The 24,096-nt window shown below is 43.6% G+C and overlaps 5 protein-coding genes across 8 annotated transcripts in view; 2 read left to right on the forward strand and 3 right to left on the reverse strand.

Moving 5' to 3' along the window:
• Positions 1–1,685, forward strand: part of LOC108628315 (uncharacterized) — a 3,800-nt gene extending 2,115 nt beyond the window's left edge. The window contains exons 2-5 of the mRNA XM_026816398.1: positions 12–96; positions 172–393; positions 1,066–1,284; positions 1,355–1,685. Coding sequence (XP_026672199.1) covers positions 19–96; positions 172–393; positions 1,066–1,284; positions 1,355–1,636 — 801 coding nt within the window. The 5' untranslated portion in view covers positions 12–18 and the 3' untranslated portion in view covers positions 1,637–1,685. The remainder of the gene's footprint in view (positions 1–11; positions 97–171; positions 394–1,065; positions 1,285–1,354) is intronic.
• A 46-nt stretch (positions 1,686–1,731) lies between these two features.
• On the reverse strand, positions 1,732–8,552 carry Vps8 (vacuolar protein sorting 8). 2 transcript variants are annotated; one of them, XM_018030165.2, is made up of 12 exons: positions 8,228–8,552; positions 7,495–7,773; positions 7,032–7,325; positions 6,740–6,958; positions 5,903–6,592; positions 5,293–5,631; positions 4,542–4,888; positions 3,898–4,287; positions 3,291–3,681; positions 2,589–3,145; positions 2,309–2,519; positions 1,732–2,081 (listed from the first exon to the last, which is right to left on the reverse strand). In XM_018030165.2, exons 1-12 carry the CDS (start codon positions 8,306–8,308, stop codon positions 1,980–1,982), a joined length of 3,900 nt encoding a protein of 1,299 aa, XP_017885654.1. In that variant the 5' UTR covers positions 8,309–8,552; the 3' UTR covers positions 1,732–1,979. The 2 variants fall into 2 exon arrangements, with proteins under 2 accessions (XP_017885654.1, XP_017885655.1); XM_018030166.2 differs by lacking the exons at positions 7,495–7,773; positions 8,228–8,552 and having other exon boundaries at positions 6,740–6,951; positions 7,032–7,312.
• Positions 8,553–8,679: 127 nt separating this feature from the next.
• Positions 8,680–10,179, forward strand: LOC108628337 (7,8-dihydro-8-oxoguanine triphosphatase). Its single transcript, XM_018030169.2, has 3 exons — positions 8,680–9,206; positions 9,507–9,652; positions 9,915–10,179. Exons 1-3 carry the CDS (start codon positions 9,055–9,057, stop codon positions 10,106–10,108), a joined length of 492 nt encoding a protein of 163 aa, XP_017885658.1. The 5' UTR covers positions 8,680–9,054; the 3' UTR covers positions 10,109–10,179.
• On the reverse strand, positions 10,124–18,993 carry Lrrk (Leucine-rich repeat kinase). Its single transcript, XM_018030164.2, has 3 exons — positions 18,905–18,993; positions 13,308–18,224; positions 10,124–12,911 (listed from the first exon to the last, which is right to left on the reverse strand). The coding sequence occupies exons 2-3, from the start codon at positions 18,155–18,157 to the stop codon at positions 10,604–10,606; spliced, it is 7,158 nt and encodes a 2,385-aa protein (XP_017885653.1). The 5' UTR covers positions 18,158–18,224; positions 18,905–18,993; the 3' UTR covers positions 10,124–10,603.
• Positions 18,951–24,032, reverse strand: Nup75 (nuclear pore complex protein Nup75). Of its 3 annotated transcripts, none has more exons than XM_018030168.2 (7): positions 23,863–24,032; positions 22,639–23,445; positions 21,941–22,263; positions 21,109–21,545; positions 20,460–20,559; positions 20,091–20,308; positions 18,951–19,039 (listed from the first exon to the last, which is right to left on the reverse strand). In XM_018030168.2, exons 1-6 carry the CDS (start codon positions 23,890–23,892, stop codon positions 20,098–20,100), a joined length of 1,908 nt encoding a protein of 635 aa, XP_017885657.1. In that variant the 5' UTR covers positions 23,893–24,032; the 3' UTR covers positions 18,951–19,039; positions 20,091–20,097. The 3 variants fall into 3 exon arrangements, with proteins under 3 accessions (XP_017885657.1, XP_026672255.1, XP_026672254.1); XM_026816454.1 differs by lacking the exon at positions 18,951–19,039 and having other exon boundaries at positions 19,567–20,308; positions 23,863–23,897; positions 23,982–24,000; XM_026816453.1 differs by lacking the exon at positions 18,951–19,039 and having other exon boundaries at positions 19,567–20,308; positions 23,863–23,897; positions 23,978–23,996.
• Positions 24,033–24,096: the final 64 nt, after the last annotated feature.

A 24,096-nucleotide genomic window follows, 5' to 3' on the forward strand; every position in this document is an offset into this window, starting at 1 on the left:
ACTACCGTAAGGATCGACATGGAGGTAGAAGCGATGATAAAGAATCAGGAAGAGAGAATCTCCTGCAAGGAATTGGTGAAAGCCCTTGAAAGAGACGTTTGTATTTATATTATCATTAATTTTTAATTTGAAGTAATGAACGACTGGTGAAGGTTTCGATTCAATTTTCAGGTGGCAGTTTTGAGAATAGAGAATCAGGCCAGTTTTGAAACTGACCAAAAACTGAACAGGAAGTTAGGCCAGCAGCTTGAAAAGTACAATATCGTCTCTTTGAGGCTTTCAGATAAGCTGGACTCTCTGTGGAGCTTGGCGAGGACTCATCATCCAGACGATAGTTTGACCAAACACTTTGCAGATCACGTATCAACCACTTGGGCCTATCACAATCGCAGGGTAATTATTTATATACAGTAGTCTATGGATACATGGCAATCATTTATAGAACATTTACATGTAACGAGAATTATACTTGTGACTATTACTCAGGAAATGTTATAAACCTTATTTGTACACAACAGTACTTTGTAGCTACAATTTTTCTTTCAAACATTTTTTCATACGATCATTAACACGTTAAGCGCAGAGCCAATTTTGCTGTTCTTTCCATTTAGCCGCGCACAGCACGGTGCGGCGGGTTTTGGCCACTCGACAAATATTGTATTACATAATACAAAAAGTATATACACATATGTATATCACGGTGACGATTTTATTTCACTTTCCTGTTGGACTATGGTAATGCAGCAAAAACATTTGGACACAAGACAGCTAGAAATTTGACCAAAAGTCGTCATTTTCTATAATACATGTAGAGCTAAATCATACCTTTACTTAGAATGTCCTACTAAACATCATTAAAACTATTAAATAAATATTTCTTAACTTGGATACTGTCAGTTCCTGGGACGGACGCCGACCAAACGAAAAGTTCATAGTCGGTCTCCCGGGACCGACGTAGCGCTTAACGTGTTAACGAGTTATTGACAATAAACTGGTACTCTATCTAAAAGATCCGTAGATTACTGTACATCAAGCCGAATGACGAATACCAACTCGTGTTTTTAGGTATTCGAGAACAGTTCAAAGCTCCGGTTGCCTAGCCACACGGTGCAAGGCGCGTTCCTCTGCTCCGTAAAGGATAAGATCAAAAAGCGACTGACAGTTTCACAGAAGTATTTCGATCTCCTCGAGCCCTGCTCCGATCCCGAGGACACCCGCCAGGCTCGGGATTTAATCAACGAGGCCTGGGAATTGATATGCAATTTAGAACAGTACGACAACAACGTGAGCATCGATCTTAAACGGCCGACCTTATTTTACAATCGATTTTCACTTTGAACTCCTGTATGCTCAGCTGCAGCAGCATTTATCGATGTCGAGCTTGACGCCTCGTTTGCTAAAGCTGGACCGTACCATCGATGTCTTCGTCTTCAACTGCGAGCTGCTACGGCCTTCGGCCGACTCCCAGTCCCTGCAAACGGTGTTCAAGTCTCTCGCCGACATGTTGACGGGTAAGTTGCTTGGCGACGAGGCCGTCGCTGAACCTTCGAACGTCTGTACGAAGAAAGTGTACAGAAAACCGGTGTTCATCTTCAGGAACATCAAGAATAAACCATTGCCCTCTCCGTCCTCTTAATAGTTCATAATAATAAAAAATTGTTAAATGAATTAAACAGTGGGCAACCTTAACTCGTTCTCTACGCGTGACGATAGAATCGTTGATCCACAATGTACAAATGCAATTAGATCCCGCAGGATCCCGAGGATCGTTTGGTTTAATTAATGGAATGGAGGAATACAAAACGTTCTCAATGTACATACATACAGACACTTACAATGGATCTTTATGCATTTAGAAAAACCGTATTCTCTACTATTTCGATCATTCGTCGCATGAAAATCCACATTTTCAACTTTTTAACGGCTGGGACTAGATTTATCATTATTTGTATTATTAGTTATTATCATTATTTGTATTATTAAAAAATTCCCTCGAGGTCCGGCAGCGAGGGCGGGGCCAGTCGCAGGGTCAGTTCCCGGCTTCTCGTCATAAACTCCGGCTCCAACAATTGTTTACTCTCCTGCAACAATTTAATAAATAAACTGTTTCAAAGATTTTTATCTTATCTTGTTATAACACAATCTAATGATTTATTTAAATTTATTATAATGTATAAATATAATATATAGGGGGACCCAAAATTATTGCCTTATATAGGAGCCAGAATTCAAGGTCTTATGGAATTCAAAATTCTGAGCCTTACATACTTCCGGAAGCTATTGTGTACGTTTACCACGGTCTACTTACATGGTACGAGTTCAGACGAGTCACGTGAGTGACGACCGGCGCCCAGCCTTTACTATTGAGGCATTTGTAACAGGACTTCGCCTCGCCCAGACACTCCGAGTGAAACCCGTGGCCGCAGTTGAACGCTATCACGTAGTTGGTGCACTGTGACAACAGATGCCTGCATATGTGGCAGATTATTGAGACTCTCCCTGAGGCTCTTCCAGCATCCCTGAAACGAATTTCGGATGTTATCGTCGGATGTTCCGTGAACGAAATATGTTTTCGAATCAATCGCTACCTAAGAGACTTCTTTAATGCCTCGTGGAGTTCCAGGCTAACCAGGCGGGCCGTAGCCTCCACCAAAGTCTGCTCGTAGCGTGAATGAGCTAGCACTCCTTTTAGCAATTGCCTGATGTCGCCTATCGTGCCGCTCGTTGCCAACGGGTGCTTGAGAATTTGTTCCAAAACGGTGGAGAGCGCCGTGCTGCCTCCGAGGAACTCCAGGACGACCCTTAACAATCTCCCGCAAAGCTTTTCCACTCTTTCTTCCCTGCCGTTCGAGTGAGCCTCGAGGATCGTTTCTATTAACGGCATCCAGTCGAGATTCCCCGCGGCTCTCCTGCAGAGACCGGCCACCTGGCCAGCTGCCCGGGTCACTGCTTCCTCGTTCACCTCGTTCTTACGGTAAGATTCCATGCGGTCTCGCAGTTCCCTCGACAGGATCTCGTGCGCCTCTTGATAGTTCCCGAGTTTCTCCAGCACGACAGCCTCCGCGGTCCTATGCTCGGCCCTCTGAACGATCCTTAAAGCCTCGTCTGGCCGGCACCCGTGCACTCCTCGGACATGAGACACCACCTGACCCGAATAGATTCTTTCAATTGATCCAAACGAGAAAACTCTGATCAATATTTCACTAGTGATCCTTATCACCCCGACTGTGATGCTGCCATAATATTATTAGAATTGTTGGAGTGATAAGAGTTAAATTACTCGAACTTACACGTTGAGGTTGGAACTGGCACATCAATTCCAGGAATGTCTCGAGCATCTCGGTGTCCAGTTCGAACCCGAGGCTCTCTTCCTCCTTTGACTGTCCAGCGCAGATGTACAAAGCGTCGAGCAGATCGTATTTGGAACGAGCCTCGTCCAGCGCGTCGAAAACTTCTTTCAGCTGTTCACGTAAATGCGCCGCAATCAAGGAGGCCAGCCGATGGGAATCCAGCCGTAGAAGCCGCGTACAATTCGCAAGGACCACTGCTCGCAGCGAGGACTGTTCGAGTTGGTTCAGCCAGGGCCAGACGTCGTGCGAGCGCGCCGGGTGTTCCAGCATGCAGCGGCAGGCCTGCGGCCAGTCCTCCCTCGCGCTGTACACTATCTCCGCCACGCGGTAGCTGGAACACGCGGAGTTCATCGTTCCGTGAGATGGATCCATTCACAAAGCCCAATAAATGGGCCCACTGACCAGGCCCAAACTTGGGCGCACCGCGATACACAGACGATGATACAAAGTTATTTGAGAGTAACTGAAACGCGTGAGAGTTCGAACTCAGATTTTTAATCGACATTAGAGTTATCAATTGAACTTTGACGAACCCTTACATACTTACAAGTTGGCCGCCTCTGAAAGCCTGAGGAGGACGGCGTCCGCCATGTTCCTCAGCTTCCTCCCAGCAACCAGGCCCAGCACCGCGCTCTCCCTCTCGGCCCTGGCCTCCTCGTTGCCCGGCCAACAGAGGGTCTCCACCATTCTATTGAGCACCGCCGGCTCCAAACTGACCGTATTCTCAGCCAGTTCGTTGGCGACAAACACTAGGACGAGATTCCTCTGATCCTCGCGCAGGGCATCGTCGCTGCCCGGTGCCAGAGGCGTGTTAGGCATTGCTATGCTGATCAGAATGTCGACGAGCCTCTGTCTCTGCCGCAGCCCCATTTCAGACGTGAACTCGGGCTCCTGGAACGCAATTGCCATCACATCCAGGAATCCCTTCGCGTCGAACCTGATGAATAATTGAAATTATTGCAAAAGCTTGATTAAGTAATGTGCAGTGATCTTCGGGTGTATGGCTATTATTTAGAAAATACTGGAGTTAAGGGAAAATTTTCCACGACCTTCTTTGTAGGGAAGAGCTACAACTTTCGTTTCAAACATTTTTTGATACAATCAATAATTAACGTGTTATTAGCAATGAACGGCCATACACGCGGAGGCTACAGTATTAATCAATACACTGCAATTTGTTTCATATTGTACCTGAGCAGAGTCCTCAAATAAGGGTATTGCCGTTCGTTGTCCGTAGCACAAGTTGAGTGTTGCGACAATAAAGCTCTCAGCACGTCTGCTTTAGCTCGCTGCGACATGTTCTCCGGCAAATCGTCCTTGGGGAAGCCTCGTCCGGCCAGACAGCAGCTCGCGTACACCAGAAGCGCGTTGCCTAATTGAATCGTGCCCAGGGAGGGTCTGTCGGGCAAGTCCTTCGTTAATCCCGATTGAAGAACGGGCACCAATTGATGAATCGGTGCCGTAAAGTCGCCAAGAGCCGTTGTCTGGAGGTGAATTAACGCTTCCCAGAGTCCTCGCTCGCGGCAGATCGTCGTCACCTTCGATTAAATGATTGTACGTGTGAATCTTTCTTCGATATTTGATATTTATCGCGGAAATTACAGTGATCTTCTGCTATATGGCCACCGGGCATAAAACTGATTCCTTAGTATAAGATTTTTTAAATAGAGCGCCAGTTTATTGCTAATTTCTCATTAATTATTGATCCTATCAAAAAATATTTAAAACAAAATTTGTAGCTCTAACTGCTCCCCCTACAAATAAGGTCCTACACAATTTTCTTGTAACTCGGATAATTTCCGAGTAATCGTAACGAGCATCAAACTGATCTCTCAGTCTTCAGAGGTAAAAAGCGTCCAGTGAGCACTTCCAACAATTGTCAGAGTTTTCTCGCGGCGTAAATCGTAGCCATATATCCATAGATTCCCTTTACTTTGCTCACCTGATGAATATCCAAACAGTCGACGTCGAGTAAAACAACGATAGCTTGAAGCGCCTCGAGCTTCTCCTCTGCGTCGTAAAAAGCGACGAGCTGCTGTGCGATCAACGGCGGCAGCCTCGGTTTTAAACTCCCATCCAACAGGGGACCCTCCAACGCTTTTAAATAGCTCGCCTTCAATCCTTCGCACTCAGACACGGAATCCCACAGTTTACCAAACAGGAATTCAGTGTTCTCCAACTGAATCGAATAATCCACGCAAATCGAAACGATCTCTTGATCTTGGTTCTCGTCCCCGGATCCATGATGATTCAATTCCTCTTCCATGTATTGAACGAGTACCTGTAAAAACGAGAAATATCAAATATCAAGTCCAATCTAAAAATATGTGTCGAGGATGCTTGAAAAAACGTTTGAACGGTGAATCATTTTCAATGTTCATTATAGACGGATCGATCTGAAAAAATTCTCACATGCACTCCTGACATACGTACGTCACTGAATTTTGATAGAATTTTTGCTACATTATAACTACAATCGAAAAATAAAAGCAATTAATATTTTCCGATCCATGATTCGATTGATTCTTTCCTAATTTAAATAATTCATATACCTGACAGACTCTGTCCCGGGCTATCTGCTTCCTTCTCTCCCTCGAGCCTCTCAGCCCCACAACAGCTTTCCCCTTGTCCTGATAGAACGCCAGGCCCAGCGCCAAGGCTTCAGGGTAACGCCTCTGCATCGTCAAATGTCTGAGTCTCTCGGTCCAAGTCCTGATGCAAACGACGTGCAAGCTCTTCGTCCCGAGTAACAACAGCTGCGTACCGAAGGTGACGACGGTGTTGTAACAGGCCCGTTCTCCAGCCAGTGCCATCGCCTTGGAAACGTTCCCGCCGGTCGACAAGCCTTTAAAATGGCTGCTAGCGTAAGATATACCGACCCTGCTCATGTCCAGAGTCTCCAGATTGTCCTGAGCTCTGACATCGAGTAGATGCAACCGTTCCTGTGTGTCGAGGACGGCCAACGACCTCGGGTTTAGCCAGCGTAGATTGCTGATCGTGTAAGGCAGCGTCATTCGTCTTAAGGGAGAGAGTCGGACCCGGGAGCTGGACTCGGTGCACACTTGGTAGAAATATACGATGTCATCTCTTGCTAAGGCGAGCACCGGGTCGATCATTCGCGAGGCGTCGGCTGCTTGTATCATCACCAGCTGCCAGGATAACTGAGGCGGTGCTATTGGGGCGCCGATTAAAGGGTGGGTCAAAACTACTCGCATCCTCGGTCTGATGCAAACGACGATCACCTAGAATTGGGATTTAACGAGTTATTAATAATAAACTGATACACAATATTAAAATTTTATTATTAAGAAATACGATTGTTTAGAATTCGGACTAATAGCATGCGATTTATCATGGAAGTCTGAATGATTACTAAGCGGGATTTTTACCTTGGATAAGGTCGCCATCGCTACTAAGGTGTAGGTCTTTAATGGATGAGATGGTAAGTAGTTTAAGAGCAACGGTTCCAGGGTGCAGACTTCGCCTCGAGAGCCGCTGAACAAGCATCTGCTCTCGCAGCCTCTGACACCCATCACCCGGGTGAAGTTTAATTCGAACACGGAGCCGCCGCTGTCGCTGCACAGCGCGACCTTCGGCGAGTCTGTGAACTTGAATAAAAAAAATCAGTTGTCTCGTTGTGTAATTTTGCGTTTCGATCGAATTTAAATTCGGTGTGTTCACTTTGACGTGCAGCACGGCAGTGTCGACGGGATGGACGTCGGTGAGCGTCCGTAAAACTTTTCCGTTCGCACTGTCGATCATCAGGATATGACCTCTGGCGAAGCCGGCTAGCACTCTGGTGCCGTCGTGGTTGAAACAGAGCGCCGAGACCGAGCCTTGGTGCCGCGCTTCCTGGTCGCACCATCGTAGAGTTTGCGAGGAGTCGAAACCTAGGACCAGGCCGTGGCTCGTGCCCACCACTAGCATGTTCCCACCCGCTGCCACTGCGCTCGCCAAGCCGGCGTTCACCTTGTCCTAATTACAGGTAAGACACGTTTATTCATTCATTGATTTCACAGGCTTAAAATTTTATATTCATAGAAATGTACAACGTGCAGGACAATTGAAGGAGTAGATCGTACATTAATATCCATCACGACTATGGGACTGTCATAACTCATAATAATGACAACTTGACACTCACACTGGCTGAAACGATTTGAGAGGAGATCCCCTTGAGTATCACATGCCTCAGAATAGCTCCGGAAGACGTCGGTCTCGATGTCCTGCTCGATTTGTTCAACGAGTTCAATGACAAGTGGCTACCAACGCTCGCTGTCTCACTGCTTCCCAGCTTCTCCGCTGCCGTCGGACCGAAGTCATCCTCGGTCCCTGAAAGCGAACCACAGTCGGGTTCGGTGAGAATGCTCTCCAAGGAGGGCAGCTCCTCCACCGCCGGTATAGCATACTCCGTGTTGTCCAACTGAAATCCAATGAAGGAATTAAACATAATGCAATTCTAAATTCCATAGATAACTAATGAAACCGAGATGACTGTAGTTGCGATGTCTAAAATCAGACTAAAATCCAAAGGAAGAATTGGAAGTCGCGTTGTCTAATTGAAATCCAAAAGGGTAAGGCCAGATACTGCCGGCACGGTCCGCATATATGGCCACGCATAGTCCAAATAGCCGTGCGTGGCCATATATTCGGAAGTCGCCGTACTTAAGTTATAATTACGAATACAAAGAGATCTGACCGAAGTGGTCCAACGTAAGCGAAATGCCGATCAAAGATACGTTTGAAACAGAACGGACTACACAATTCCATAGATAATTGATAAAACTGTGATAACTAGCTACGATCTTCAGAACCGAACGAATCTAACCTAAACGCTGCGCATGCTGCGAATGTTATCAAGTTGATTAAATAGTCACCTCTTCGATTTCTAAGTTGGCAAACTCGGCCGCAAGAAACTCCTGTGAGCCGGCGTCCGACCCCAGCCCGTTCTCAGCCATTTCTCCTCGTATCCGTCATTCCACGTAAGTGTCCAACCGTATTTACTAGATCAGACGCGAACTTAATCTCGCGCCATTTCTCCCGGCTACAGACACTTCACCCGCTTTGTCAAACACACTTTGACAGTTTCGTTTTAAGGAGGATTGTTCAATGTTTCACTGTACGCGGAAGAACACGATTTCGATTACTGCCGAGCCTGCTGAGTATCTAATACTACACTACGTGCGGGCCACGGTACGGGCAAAACCTCTGACGTTTCACAGATAGTGCGGAAAGCACGATAAGCTTGGACACTCCATTATTCTGATATTTGGAACGCAAGCGAAGCCGCGACTGCAACATGCCGGACTATATAAGAAACTCTCGCGGTCCTATCGTTCTGGTATCTACGCATGCATGAGAGCTTTCCATAGAGACCGCCATGTTGAATTTCCAGGCTCGTTCACGTTTATTTTCTTTAGCTACACAGTCTCCATATGGTGTATAGACAACAGAGAGGTAGAAAGAGAGAGGTTAATTAACGAGGTCTACTATCCTTTTCTCGTACCACGAGACTGGATTAATCGAACTTCTTCGAATTTTAAATCACTTAGTACTAGAGTACTATACTGATAACGTTCTATTATCGAGGCTGTGGCTGTATTAAATACCGTACTGTATGATAGCATTCAGTTACGAAGTTTAATACTTGAAAAGTGCCTCCGGAGTGTGTCGTGCTCATACGTTACAGAAATTAAAGTTGAAAATGACCAAGGCAGTATTCTCACTAGTTTTCGTTCGAAGATTGAACGACGAGATCTTGCTCGGTTTTAAAAAACGTGGCTTCGGGTCGGGGAAGTGGAACGGCTTCGGCGGCAAGGTCGAGCCGGCCGAATCGGTCGCCGACTGCGCCGTTCGGTAATAATCCAATTCTAACTTCATTAAAAAAAAAAAAAATTGTAAAATGAAATTCGTTGAAAGTCTGAGCGAGGTTTAGCACCGAACTTCGCTCCGAAGATAAACCGCGTACTTTGTAAAAACTATGAAATAAAATTGTTTAATTAAACGAAATATGGAGGAGGTTCTCTTTTCATAAGACTACCCAATTAGTCAACAATATAGATTATATATTTTATAGTTCACGTTAAACAACAACAGACTTACCACGGGTCCTCGTTAGTTCGTTCGTACAAAAACGTCGGTTCGTCTTGGTTTCAGGGAATTGAGGGAAGAGTGCGGGTTGAATGCGGAGAGGGTTGACGAAGTCGGGCTACTAGAATTCCAGTTCGAAGGCGAGGACACCTCCTTCGAGGTCCACGTATTTCAAACGTACAACTTTTCCGGCGAATTGACGGAGTCCGAAGGTAATGAAAAGAGGAGATAGCTTCTTATATTTTACATTCGCGTCTCGTAATCATCGATATTACAACGACGTCCAGATATATGGCCATGTACGGGTATTTGGGCCGTGCGTGGCCATATATCCAGAGAATGCTTAAATTGCTTTGTACCATCTTGCTCCTTCGAATTCCAGTGGCCTCCGGATATGACCACGCGTGATACAAATAGATGCGCGTGGGCATATATCCGGACGCCACCGTATATACGTTCTAATTTTGAATACAGAGATGCGACCAAAGTGGTTCAACGTAAACGAGATACCATTCAAGGAAATGTGGCCGGACGACGAGTATTGGTTCCCTTACTTGCTACGCGGCGACTTTTTCACGGGCAACTTCCTCTACCGCGGCCAGGACCTGATCTTGAAGCACAATATCGAAATCCTCGAGAAGCCGCCGTTTTACACAGTATTTCATTAAAAAAAAACAATAATAAACAATTGTACTCCGATGTCTGTATTAATTAAGTAATAACGTATATACAAACTGCGCTCGTTTATCTCTAATTACACTAACCGTCCCAATCTTTGTTCACGATGTCACTTTTACTCACCGGTTACTTTTTCATTTACATCAAACAAAAATTCCTAAATATCCCCTCAGATTTAAACACCTCTGATGACACGATCTTCAGTATTTATCCTCCTCTAAATCTACCCTGTAAAAGATTCCGAGCGCACATTTAAAACGTGCGCGAATTTTCCTCGGCGCGTAATAATACAATGATAAAAAATCTAAAAATCCGAAAGCCAGTGAGTAGAACTGATAACATGAGCAAGTACCGCTATATACAACGCCGTGATAAAACCTCGAGATCATTGAAATAAATAAATACAATATATCTACCCATCTAATGGACGTGTACACTGTCAACATTTCATCACTCATCATTCGATCCACAATCCTCGGCCCTCTTTAAGCCGCGGACCAGTGTTCTGACCTCCATAGCAGCACATACGTGCTATGTTTCAACTCCTCCACATCCCCCTGCACAGGAAAATCCGTATACCTCGAAATCAAGCTCCTATACCCCTGACCCACGGTAGCCAGCACAGGTCTTTTCTCATCCTTCGACTTGAACGCAATAATCTGGCAAACTTTCCCTTCGAACGGTCTAAAAACTGTAATCGGCCTGAGAGATGCGCACTCGGCTACCACGATACATCCCCAGGTAGTCCCAATGTAGAGTTGATTCCTACAAGCCTCTAATGCGGTTACCTGGCACTTCTCCGTTGACATATTCTCTTCAATGGAGATAGACTTCAAGCTCTCAGAGCAAGGCACCAGCTTTGACATATCAAGCTTATTAATCATTTTTTTAGCATCCACGTCCCACTGGTAAACGACGCAGCCTGGATAAGTGTACGATAACACAGAGTTCCCGGCGCTCAGTAAATGAGTCGCGAATAAATTCTCATTGACTTTCGAGTCGTGAAACAATTGAACGGTATTAGTAACTTCAGAATTGTCTTGTAAAATAAACACAGTGATCTGACCGAAGCTCTGTCCCAACCACAGTTCCAGATTCTTCTTCCTGTTACTCGTAGCTACCAACGAGTACGCTTTAACATCATCCCTGCCATTACCAATTTTAATCTTCTCTACGTTCTCCATTTTATTTTCCAATAAAAACATCTTACCGCTATGTAAAGCCACCGCGAATTTGTTGATCTGGTCGAGATAAACTAGCCCTACGATCTTTGAGGTCAATTTGTGATTCGGGTCTAAATTATAAACCGTGACACTGTCGTAATTTGAAGACAGGAAGACGTAAACCTGGCCTGCGTCGTCACCGACCCAAACGTGATTGTCCAATCCGCACATAGCGTAAGGAATCACCGGGGTCTGGATACGGACATGTTCCAACCAGCCTCTTTCAGTGCCTAACAACATGTCCATCTCTCCGTTATTCTGTCCGAACCAGATCTCGTCGATCAAATTCTCGTCTATCATTTTATTGATAATCGTAGTCGCAGTGACTTGAGTCCTCTCGGTTAAAAGCACGACGTCGATCAGATGCGTGAATTCGGGAGCGGAGGCTATGGAGACGATCTGACTAGCAGTGGGCCTGTCTTTCGGGTTCTGCGCCCAACAGATTACCATCAGATCCAAAGCGTAGCAAGGATGGAAGGTCTCTCGGTAAGTCAACCAGGGCCTGCCTCCTTCTAAAATGCATTCTTTCACAGCCTCGTGTCCTTCGAACGGCTGCCTCAGAGTAATAAGCTCGTACACAAACATCCCAAATGAAAAGGAATCGACTTTTTCCGTGTATTCCTCTTCCCCGTTGTATTTGATAATTTCAGGCGCCATGAAGCCTTCGGTTCCTCCGAACCCTTTTGCTCCAGTTGGTAATGTTAATCTCGATATCCCGTAATCAGCCACTTTCACGTGCACCGTGTATTCCTCCAATCTCTGACTCATCGGTTTCGGCATTTGCCATACGAGCACGTTCTCAGATTTTAGGTCTCTATAGATTACGTGCTGCTGGTGTAAATATTCCACGGCTTTAGCTACTTGTAAAATAATTGATTGTAAAGTGTACGGATCTAATTTCGCCCCGGACCGACGATAATTTCGCAAAACCTTATCCAAAGCTCCTTCAGGGGCTAAATCGAGGACCAAAGCTAACGGACTGACGACAATGCCGACTAAAGGGACAATGTTTGGATGCCTGAGAGTAAGCAAAATATTTAATTCTTGTCTAGCAGTACAGTAAGCTTTGCAAGCGTATTGTAAAGGGTCTCTGTCCCATTTACTCTGCGCCGCCTTGTAAGCAAGAATTGCAGACTGGTTCGAGTTGGGGCCCGGAGGAACCGGTTGCAACATTTTTATAGCGACGTCGATTTTTTGGTTACTGTTCGGAGGCTTACAGAGGCCTTTAAAAACGAAGCCGAACGCACCGCGGCCAAGTAGTTTGCCCAGTTTGATATCATCGGATTTAATTAAGTGGTGGTTGCCCAGGTCCATGAAGATTATGTCCGGGGCGATGTGGGCCAAGGGGATCTCGAAGTGTTTTGGGCAGGTGACAGGCTTGTTGCTGTAGGCTGAGAGAATGCATTCTTCGACCATCCAAGAGTAGGCTAGCGGTTGGGTGATCGTGGGTAGCTCCGGGTGGCCTTCGAGGGAGGGCATTCGGCTGGAGGCAAGGCTATCGTAGCCTACGCCGCTATCGCCATCGGATTTATAGCTGTCCTGGCTTTGACGCTCTTTGTTTATGTAGTATCTGTGGGAGTTTTTGATGTTGAGTGAGTTTATTTGTTAAAAAATAACGAGGGAATTGTTGATGACAGGGAAAAATGTTTGAAACAAAAGTTGTAAGTGCGGATTTTAGCTACAAATAAAGTCCTATACAATTTTCTTGTAATTCTAATAGTTTAGGAGTAATCATCAAAAATATGAGACTACTTTCTTGATAATAGAATTTCAATATTGTTTATCAGTTTATTCTTAATAACTTGTCAATTATCGATCCTATTAAAAAACGTTTTAAACAAATATTGTAGTTCTGATTCTCTCCTACAAAAAAGGTCGTATACAATTTCCCCATAATTCCACTATTCTCCAAAAAAAGACCACCTCAAGTCAAATCTTTTCTGAACCATCGAACATATGTATGTACCTCTGTAAATCCTCTTCGTCCCCATCGTCCTCGTTCTCCATCAGGCACCTCGGGCACGGAATCAACCTCGTAACCAGTAATTTCCCCTCAGAAGTGTGCACGAATCTCGTCCCCAAAGTGGGATACCAGTCCTCCAACAGAATATCAATATGATCGACGATCAATGCCAGTAGCTGCGGCACGCTCTCCTGCCTCGGCTCAATAACGATTGCTTGGTAATCCATTGACTCCCCGCCGTCCAAAGAGATCGGCTGCTTCACCACCAGCGTGTCAACCGGAAACCAAATCTCTAATATCGCTGAGTTTTTTAAATCCACTCCGCACCAAACCCCATCTTGCTTCAATTTAAACTTAAATTTCCCGTAAGTCGAATTATTCAATTCGTGATGAACTTCTTTCAATCTTAACAGAGTCACGTTACTGTATTTGAGTTCGATCCCCGTTTGCCAGAGCGCCCATTCGGGCTGAGTGTCGATTAGCGAGTGGAACACGGTCTCGTCAACGAAATCTTTAAACGGTTGTAAGAATGATACAACGATCTCTACTATCACGTCATCCGCGAGGATCCTCGTGATGAGCCTTGACCAAAACCCGCTAGGGAAGTAAGACATTAATAGAAGTCTCGTAACCGAGCAATCCGGCTGAGGCCTCGATGTCAAGACGCATTCTATCTTACTGTCCGATTGAACAGGCGAGGCAATTTTCTTGGCTCTCGCATGCCAGCCTCTGCTCCTCACGGGGATCCGGATTACTTGATTACTTTTCAAAACATCCTCCTCCGTCGGCAGTAATGAAGGGATTAGCAGAGTTCTGTAATCCCATGTTAAAGCCACTTCAAATTTATTCAACAAATTCACTATATATCCCTGAGTATCTTGCGAGATTATCGACGATTTGAATACGTGCTGGATGTCATCTAGCTTCATTATCCCAGACCTGGCGAACGGATTGATCTCTCTGATCGTTACAACATGTGCCAACATATCACACAACCATTGAGGATCCAAGAAATATAAATCTTTTAAAGTAGCGTCGTCGTAATGTAGAATAATTCCGTTTTCATGTAAGAACAATGTGGCTTGGTGCAACTCCGCCGGGTCCCGGAACGATCTATGAAGCTTCGCAAGCTCGTTATTCACTCCGGAGTAATATTGGTCGGCCCTCAACACCGGATCAGCTCCAACTAATTTCCTATCGATCGCTAATTGATGAACGACGTCCTCCAAAGCTAAGTAGCTCGCCGGCACCTTTTGCTCTAATAACAATTCCTTGCTTCCCGGCGAACGAAGGCTGAAGACGACGTCGTAAACCAAATTGCAGAGGATTTTAATATTGTGTCGGGTCTTACAAGAGACTTCGATGGTCTCCATTACTTTCGGTAACCCGCATTTTTCGGCGTCGACTACGTTTATGAATTTCTCTCTTATATGCTGTTGGAAGCTCTCGCTGTTCTCGATTGAAATATCATAGTGAGTGCCTACGATTATCACAGGGGAGTTCGGTGCTCTGCTTTGAATATTCACCAGCCATTGGAAGATCTCTGAAATCCCTTTAAATCCATCGGTTATCCTCCAGACCACTAAATACAGGCTTCGTTTTGATAAGAAATATTGATGAGTTGCGTAGTACTCGCGCTGCCCCCCGAAGTCCCACGTGCGGAAGTACACCGGGCCATGGGAAGACTGGCCTCTGACCTTCTTCTCGTATATCCAATCTCCGATGTCCACTCCGACCGTTGAGATTATCGTCCCTTTAGAAGTTTTCGTATTTATATTCTTGTTCCCCATGCGTTTGGCCCAGTGCTCGGATTTCTTCTTATTAGGAATTTCCCCTTCTTGTTTCAGTTGCTCCAACAGGCTTGTCTTACCAATCCCTTGAATCCCGACGATCATCAACTTCATCCTCGCGTACGGCTTCGCGTCTTCGAGGATCGATTTTAAATAACCGATCACATCCATAGTTTTATATTTTTTGGACTCAATCATGCTTTTTAGAGGCTCTTGGAGTTTACATCCCTGCGTGTTTAGATTCCAGAGCCTCGAAAGAAGCCCCATTTGAGGTGGCAATTCAGTGATTTCCACGTTCCCGCTTACGTTTAATACTGATAAATTATTTAGTTCGTGAATGTTAATCGGAATTTCTTTTACTCTGTTATTACTGACGTCTAGCATGCTCACATTAGGGAATAATAAGTACTGTTTATTCTTTATTTCCTTTTCGTTCAACTCTTCTTCCATTTCCCCGTCGTCCGACGAAGTCAATTGAATTCTGCTTAAAAGATTGTTGGCTAGAATCAGGGTCCTTAGATTCTCTAATCTTAAATGCCTTCGGTGGATGCAGACTGACATTAAAACAACGTCTCGGAACGAAGTAGCTGTCTGTCTATTACTTCCTGGTACTGGGGATTGAATATTTGTAGGACAATAGCAAGCAGTATTTGCTTGTTCCATCAGATCTCCGTCGATACTAGGCAAGCTTGGCCATCGACTTATTTGATTATTTGATAAATCTAATTGCTTCAGACTGCTAGGGTAAGAAGTGATGTGACTCATCGATCTCAACGAATTGTACGCCATGTTCAATCTTACTAAATTCACCGCGAGACAAGGCAGAGCTACCGGGATTGAGTTAAACAAATTATGGGCTAAATTCAGAGAGACCAGCATGGATTTTGTATTAATCTCTATATCGTCGATTTTCTCGGAGACTTGGATCGATTTCGTCCAGACGTGAGGTCTACTGATTTCGATTATCCTCGGCTGGCCGATTTCTGCAAAAGATTCCGAAGAATCCTCTCTCGATATTAATTGGAGGCTCCTCGTACTGGGGCTCTGGTTTAATTCGAATTCTTTTTTAGAAATATTTCTAGAAGTCTGACTCGGCAGGTCTTTCAGTAAATTGAAAGACGCATTCAATTCTTTTAATTTCGGTGCTCTCCATAAATTATCCGGCAGTTTCTGTAGTTTGTTATTTGAAACATCGATAATTTCCAAAGCCGGTAAATTCATTACGAACTCCGGCAACTGTTCTAATCTATTGTCTTGCAAATACAATTCTTCTAATACTGGACAAAGTTTCTCTTTATTCTTAGACTCCGCTGTTAGGGCGTCGATTTTATTCTGCGCCAGGTTCAAGCAGTGCAGGCTTTGCAAATGAAATATAATCGGAGGGATGGAAGTGATCGAATTGTGGGAAATGTCGATTCTTGTTATCGCGTATAAAGCCAAATCGTTGTTTTTCGAAAGTTTCTTATTAACGTTTAAAACGGCGTCGATCAACCACTGGGGGCGGATTCGCGATAAGTGGCACTGTTGGTCGTGCCAATTTATCATCGACGCTGTATTAGGGAACAAACTCGCGTAAGTTACACTATTGAAACTTGATAGAATCGAAGTGCCATTCTCGGTCATCGCTTTTTTGTTAATTCTGTATTCAGAATCGGGATAAGCTTTCGTCGATAATAATTTGGCTGTGAGAGGCTCGTCCTGATTCTGCGCCGCGATTCGAATGGCCTTACAGTCACTGTCCAAAGCTCCATATTTTAGTAACAATTCTGCAATTTTTAAATCCTTCTGTTGGCAAGATATGATCAACGCCGAGGTCCAATCCTCCTTTTTTAAAGGTAGATTCGGATCAGCCCCGGCTGAGAGCAGACTAGACACGATCTCAACATGCCTCCCTTTCACCGCCGCGTGCAAACTAGTCTCGGTTTCATTATTGCAATACAAATCGAGATTCAGGGGGGATATAAGATTCTCGTCTCTTTTTTCGATTTTACGAAAATTCAGATTAGATATGAGCCTCTGTATCCCGGAAGAGATCCTTCTTTTCGATATCGGAACCTCTTCGATCTCATTGATTTTCTTAGCTTTCACTTTGTAATTTAACAAAAGATCGACGATTTTTATATTCCCTGCCATGCTGGCGATGTAGAGCACGCTCTGTCCGTTCGAATCTTGACTGTTTAAATCGAAGGGTGCCTCGTACTCTAATTCTCCTACTTGGAACTTAATCAAAGCAGATTGTGGGTAATCGAATTTAATCAAAGTCTCGACTATCGAAACATGTTCATTGATCACCGCCGCGTGCAAAGGCAACCATTTCTCAATTGTAGTTACTTGCACCTGTTTCGGGGAATGTTTCAAAAGAATCTTTACTATTTCCGTATGACCCTTGCAAGAAGCTATGTACAAAGGACTGTAATTCGTGTTTGGGTTCGATTTACAATCGGCTCCGTTCTCCAAAAGCAGTTTAACTAACTCTTTGTTCCCCGACTCGCAAACGGAGTACAATAAACTCTCCTCCTTCGAATTCATATTAACGATCATTTTAACCTTCTCTTGATTATTCTGTAAAATATTTCGAGCTAAACTCACATCTCCTTGGAGGCAAGCCGTTTTCAGAGGTAAAAATACCGCGAGAAGCGCCGATTCTTGGATTTCCATGGCTACTTTCAACAAAATCTGGCAATTTTCATTTTTCGACAGATCTAACGCCGTTTTATCGTCATCATCGATCGCCAAAGGGTCCGCGCCGTGTTTTAGAAGTCTTGAAATATTCGATGAGTGGCAATGCTCCGCGGAGACGTGCAGGGGGGTCCGGTGGCGGCCGCGGGGACCACTGGTGGCATCGGGGTTCGCGCCCGAGGCGAGGAGAACGTTGAGGCAACGGGAGTTTTCGGTGATCGCCGCGGCGTGTAGGGGGGTTCGTCCCCAAGAATCACGGCTGTTTATGTACTGAGCGTGATCGCCACGGAGGAGATCCTCGAGGAGCTCAGCGTTGTCCCACAAAGCGGCTTGGTGGAGCAACCGGCCCGGGAAATCCTCGTCGATCGGAGTGTAGGCTTCCATTTCTTTTCAAGACGACGTTACATGATTAGGGGCAATGGCTCGGATGACGATTGTTGAGGCTCCGTTTCTGTAACGAGGGTGATAAGTGTGATTATCAGGAATAAAGTGTTTCTGGATACTGGAGAATGTTTATGGAACTTGGAGTCTGTAGATTGATTGTGGAATTGGCATCTTATTTACGGAGCTTGGAGCTTCGATCTTGTATAAGGAGTCCAGATTCTATTTATACAGCCTAGATCTTGTTCATGGAGCTTGGATCCTGTCTATGGAATCTAGATGCTGTTTGAGGAGTTTAGAGTATTTAAGGAGCCCAGATTCTATTTACGGATTTTTCATTCAAGGAGCTTAGATCATATTTATGGATTCTAAATTCTGTTTGAGGAGCCCAGGTCCCTATCCATTCATGGATACTGGATTCTATCTATCACATAGAGTTGTAGTAGAAAAATGAGAAATTCATTTTTGTAGTAAGATTCTCTAGACCATCAACATGGTTTACAAATTGATTGAAGACCATCGAGTTTAGAGGAATAGCTCATTGAGATTATGCATGATATGAACAGTGTCTTATTTATATTATTATATAATACTGGAAGTAATGCAAGGAAATCAGTTAAAGAAGTATTGCAAGGAGACAAGTTAAGGACGAAGTACAAAGAAATGAGATAAGGGAGCGATGCAAGAAAGAACTATTGTTTATAGATCGCAATGATCATTACTCGAAAAAAAGACTCAATAAATCCTTACCATAAAACCTCAGCATTTTCAAATCAATTCCGCGTCGTACTTCATCCCAAATCGTCCAGGTTAAGATGCACCAATGCTTTCTCTCCTTTCACTGGTCGCGTGCTTCCTACGCCATATCATGAAAACCGTCTAATCCTACAATCAAACGTTCCTTAATGCACCATTCATCATTACTTTACACGTTAATTGCGCGATTAAATGCAAATCGGAATGTGACAAGCGTACGATTCGCCACGGCCGCCATCTTGACTGTCACTGTCCAGCGCCAGCGCGGGATCATACGATTCCATACTCAAATCGATTTCAATTAATTTCGTATTATTATTAATACGTATTGGGATATAATAATTATTATTACGGCTCCTCTTTAAATAAAACCAAATCCGTTCAGATGTTAATTGTATCAATGTTACGAATGATTATATCCTGTTTATTAATATATGCTTTTATGTAACAGACTGCGCATGCTCAACTGTTCGGGGTACTTTCAATTCGAAATTCATTTGATTCGTGCGCTCGCACTTGCAGCTTTGCTTAAATTAAATTTAAAGTTGTACATAAAGTGAAAAACAAGAACGATAAATAGTATGTAAGAAAATCGAATAGCCCCCATCCCTCCTCTAGTTCTCGAAAAAGATATTACGAGCCACAAGCACTAAGTATTTCTTCTTTTTATTTATTTATCTTCTCTTTTCTGCATTTCGGCTTTCATCCCTTACACGTATTTAATCAACCAATTGCAATCGGATGAAAATGAAAACCGAACTGTCTCTCTTTTATTCGTTCCCACGATTAGACGTTTAATCGGGTTTGTAATCGGATATCTACTGGATTTTATGTCTCGAGGCCTCGGCCTGAGTGTCAAGTATTGTTCAACTGATTCTTTTAAGAAAGTATCGAATGCACTTATTCGATATACATGTCCCAGTATTGACGGCGCAACCGCGGAGGGACCGTGATTGTTACGTCGGAAAACAATATGTATCATCGCACGGTTCCTCTAGGATCGAAAATATCGACTAAATCTTTTCTCGTTTATAAAAATGTATTCCACATTTACGAATTACTTCTTAATATATAATCGCGGTCCCAAAGTTGCACCATCGATATACATACTGTACATATGCGAATAGAAAGTTGGCTTGGTTGAGATTCCGGGTAGGGAAGAAAAAAAAGATTTATTTACATAACGATTAATGTTCGATTTGGCAGCCCTCGAGGCTGAGGGCCCGGGCTAGGTTTCTAGCTACGGCGAACCGGAAGGTATCGAGCTCTTCTTTTAACTTCGGTGAGTCCCCGTGAGCCTCAACGCAGCGTAGGAGCTCGAAACAGTCGCCGGAGGAGAAGATCACTTCTTTCGCTTCGAGCAATGGAATAGCGTCGAGCAGTAAGATCGACCAGAAGCTGAAACCAAACGGGATTTGTTTAAAGGATTGAAATATTATGGGCTTCTTATACGTGGACTGAGGATGTTCAGGCAAATTTTTTCTAATTTTATGAATGAAAGTAACTAAAAAAACTAATGGAAGGAATGAAATATTGGATGTACGCTTACTATTTTGGCGTCAGATTTGAAACTAGGAGAGAAACGAGCAGACTGGCTGCCTCTTTGAACTCCCCGATACCATACATTTGATGAAACTCGCAGTACTTCCCTGTAACGATGTAATATACAATATTTAGTTCATGATTCGAATTCTTCACTTGAAATAACAATAATTTAGGTTCTGATTAGGTTTGAATGAAACTTGGAAGAGATATTTAGGAGAGCTCTATCTAAATATCTAGAAAATTTCACAATGATATCCTAATCGGTGTAGAAATTATAGTTGAAAAACCAAGTAGTATACACGTTACTTCATTATTAACAATGATTTCCAACTTCAAATTGCAATAATTTTCGTTGTAATCAGGGGAACTAAATGAAACTATGAAGTTTTATAAAAATATCTAGTTCAGAGGTGGGGAACGTGCGGCTTCCTTGTACGGTTTCACATGTTATTTATATTTTAATGTATTCAATTACTTTCAAGCAAGAAACAAATGCAAATATCCTATTAACTTGAATTTTCCATGTGAAACCGTACAAGGAAACTTACGGAAGCCGCACGTTCCCTATCTCTGATCTAGTTAATAATAATTAACGAACCCAACTGCTACAATAGTTATACTATTAAAACAAGACGAATGAAATGATTTTCTACCAAGGAACGTAAGCCTATCGCTAGCCATCATACAAAATCCTAGATTCTCCAATAGATCTTTGCACTCGAGTTTCCCATGCTCTGCATAATGTTTCAGAAATTGATCAGCGATATACGTCACGAAGCCGCCGTCCTTCGCTTTTAACGCCCACGCCAAAGCGTTCCCCAGCCTGCCGCGTTTCATCGAATTCGTGCTCTGTATTTTGCAGATACTCGTAACGATGTGGTCCAGTTTATTGTCCCTCGCGACGTCGAGGATCTTGTTTACTCTTGCCTCGCAGCCCATCGGCAGCGACTGCAATAGTATTTCTAGCCTAGCAAGCCCCTGGGTCGGGCAGTGCGTCAAGTAACTAATCCCACACTGCCATAACGAGTGGTGGCTGGTCAACGTGCTACCGTACTCCAGTATCAGAGACTCGTGCAGCTGGCTACTCACTCTGTTCGATTACCAATTAATTTTATTATTGTTAATCTTTTTTTCCATTATCCCTAAAGTGTTCGAGTTATAAGAAAATTGTATAGAACCTTATTTGTAGCTGAAAAATGGAGCTATAATTTTTGTTTGAAACATTTCTCGCTAGCATCAATAATTAACAAGTAATTAAGGAGAAACGAAAACAAAATTTTCTACGTTATTTCGACTTCGACTAATCGTCAGTAATTCGTTAATCATTGATCCTAGCGAAAAATGTTTCCAACAGAAGTTGTAGTTCTTACTCTCCCCTATAAATAAGGTTTTCCCACAACTCCAATATTTTCATCGTTGTAAGTAAAAAATTAATTCCACCCAATCACGTATTCGTAGATCGCTGCATAATATTCGAACACTCACTCAAGCTGGTCCTTATCTAGAATGCTTAGCCTGCCGCAGGTATAGAGCAGGTCGACGAGGTGAGCGGCGAACCATCCGTTATCGCCCATCGATTGTATCTCCTTGATCGCGACTGACAAATTGGTTTCCATCAGAGCGAGGATCGCCTTGTCCGAGGGCGATCTGTCTTTGTACCAAATGTTCGAGAAGCTGTCCACGTGACGGCAGAGCTCCGGCTGCTTGCAGCAAGGTGAATTGTATAGAAGTTTAGCTGCCAACAGCTCGTACCAAGCATCCGTGTGATCTGCCAGTTGACAGAGAGTCTCTTGATGCCCTGAGATCAGCTGAAACAGTGATTATTATTGTTATTAATATTATTATATTGCGTTTATCCAAGAATCGATTTAAGTTTTAGGCCGTCTGAATTCGTTATATCCAAACGTTTTTAGAAACACTAATTGTTATATTCTTTGGTGATATTATTAACATACCGTACCGTATTAACGAACCGGTGAGGATATCTTAACGAAACTTGAAAGACACTTAAACAGGATCCTTCTGAAGGTTTCTTATAAATTTCATCAAATCCCCTTCATTAGATCCAAAGTTATTAAATAAAGAATTCCAATTGAAAGCAAACTATAAACAATATCCATCCCTACAAACAGCTCATAAATTCTCCAACTTCCATTCCCGTAAGTCTAAAAATATCTCTTCACCTTTATCACAATCTCCAGCTCTCCATCCACAGCGAACAGCTTCCCATTTAAATTAGACATCAAGTCCATCTGCCAATGTTTCCATCTAACAACAAACTCGTTAACCGAGTACCCTCCATAAACATTATAAACCGGCATCAATTTCAGAATCCCATCGGCAGCAACGAAAGCTGGATGATCCGCCTTCGAGTGTAGAGCTAGTAAACCTCGGAGCAAATCCAGTTTTCCGTGCATCGCGCATCCGATCGCAGCTTCCCAATAATTCTGATGCTCCAACTCAGCTCCGATCGTTTTCCGCGACAAAATCTTCGCCGCTGCCATTTCCTTCGACGGGAAATGAAAGCTAATCCATTCGAGTAGTTGCGGTAGGACTACGTCCCCTGGCAGTGTGTCCACGTAGAGGATCTCCGTCAAATGCCAGACCCATTCAACTTGATAGAAAATCGTTAAAAAATTCTCGACACTTTCCCTTGTTTCTGGTAAGCAGCTGTCACGGGAGTCTTGCAAACTCTCGATGCACGCTCGTAAAATCGACCTGTATCTTTTACTGTGCTTCAACAATTCTGATCTCACGTCTCCTGTATTGGTGGAGTCGATTTTTCGTACCGAGAGAAAGACACCATTGCTCTCGTTTACCAGTTTTCGCAGGTGAGGGGAGAATAATATTACTTCTGGCCGGAGTATAGTGACCGTCGAGTCAGGCATCTTATTAGGGAGCTTCTTGGTTTCATTTTGGTGGATGCTGAGTCTGTTTGTGCTTAACCACGTGCCGATCAGTCTCGTGGTTTTTGACACATTTCCTAGTTCCTGGAAAGGATTCGTTTGTTAAGAATTTTCAACGAAGTTTTGTATTTGGAAATGGGCTAATCTCATATTAACTCTTGACACTTGGCTCATCTCATGCCAAGTGTTAGAAAACATGTGAAGATCATTTGGAATCTTTTTTAATAATTATTTGACTATAACGAATGAATTTCTAAATTAAAAACTGATTTCTTAGAAATCTGTTTCGTACGTAATTATTACAAAAGACATTTTGACTAAAAATAAAGGAAGGAACGAAGTTCTATTGAAGATTAATCATTAAATGATCGCGAGATTAATTATTAATTAATTTTGTTTATATTGTAAATGGATCGAGTCACGTTCTCGAGGTTAGGGTATACGATGCATCGACTGAACGTGCGAATTTATATAAATTAACAATTAATGAAAATTGCTTACCACGACCGGTGGGCCGTCGACTCCGTCCATTTTACCTGTATATATCAATCACCATTAATTATTCATAAATAAATAAAGAAACTTATTAAAATTCTTAACAATTTGCTCGATTCACTTTCCACGTTCCCGCAAAACTCAAGTCGGTTGAAGTTAGCCGTGGCAGAATGACAGATTGCAGATTTCAGCCAGTGCCGGCGTAGGGTGCCGGTGGCGCTTGAATCACGCAAGCGCAGT

The sequence above is a fragment of the Ceratina calcarata genome, unplaced genomic scaffold (assembly GCF_001652005.2).
Source record: "Ceratina calcarata isolate Rehan_Ccalc_2016 unplaced genomic scaffold, ASM165200v1 scaffold517.2, whole genome shotgun sequence".
In the NCBI taxonomy this organism is placed as follows: Eukaryota; Metazoa; Arthropoda; class Insecta; order Hymenoptera; family Apidae; genus Ceratina; species Ceratina calcarata.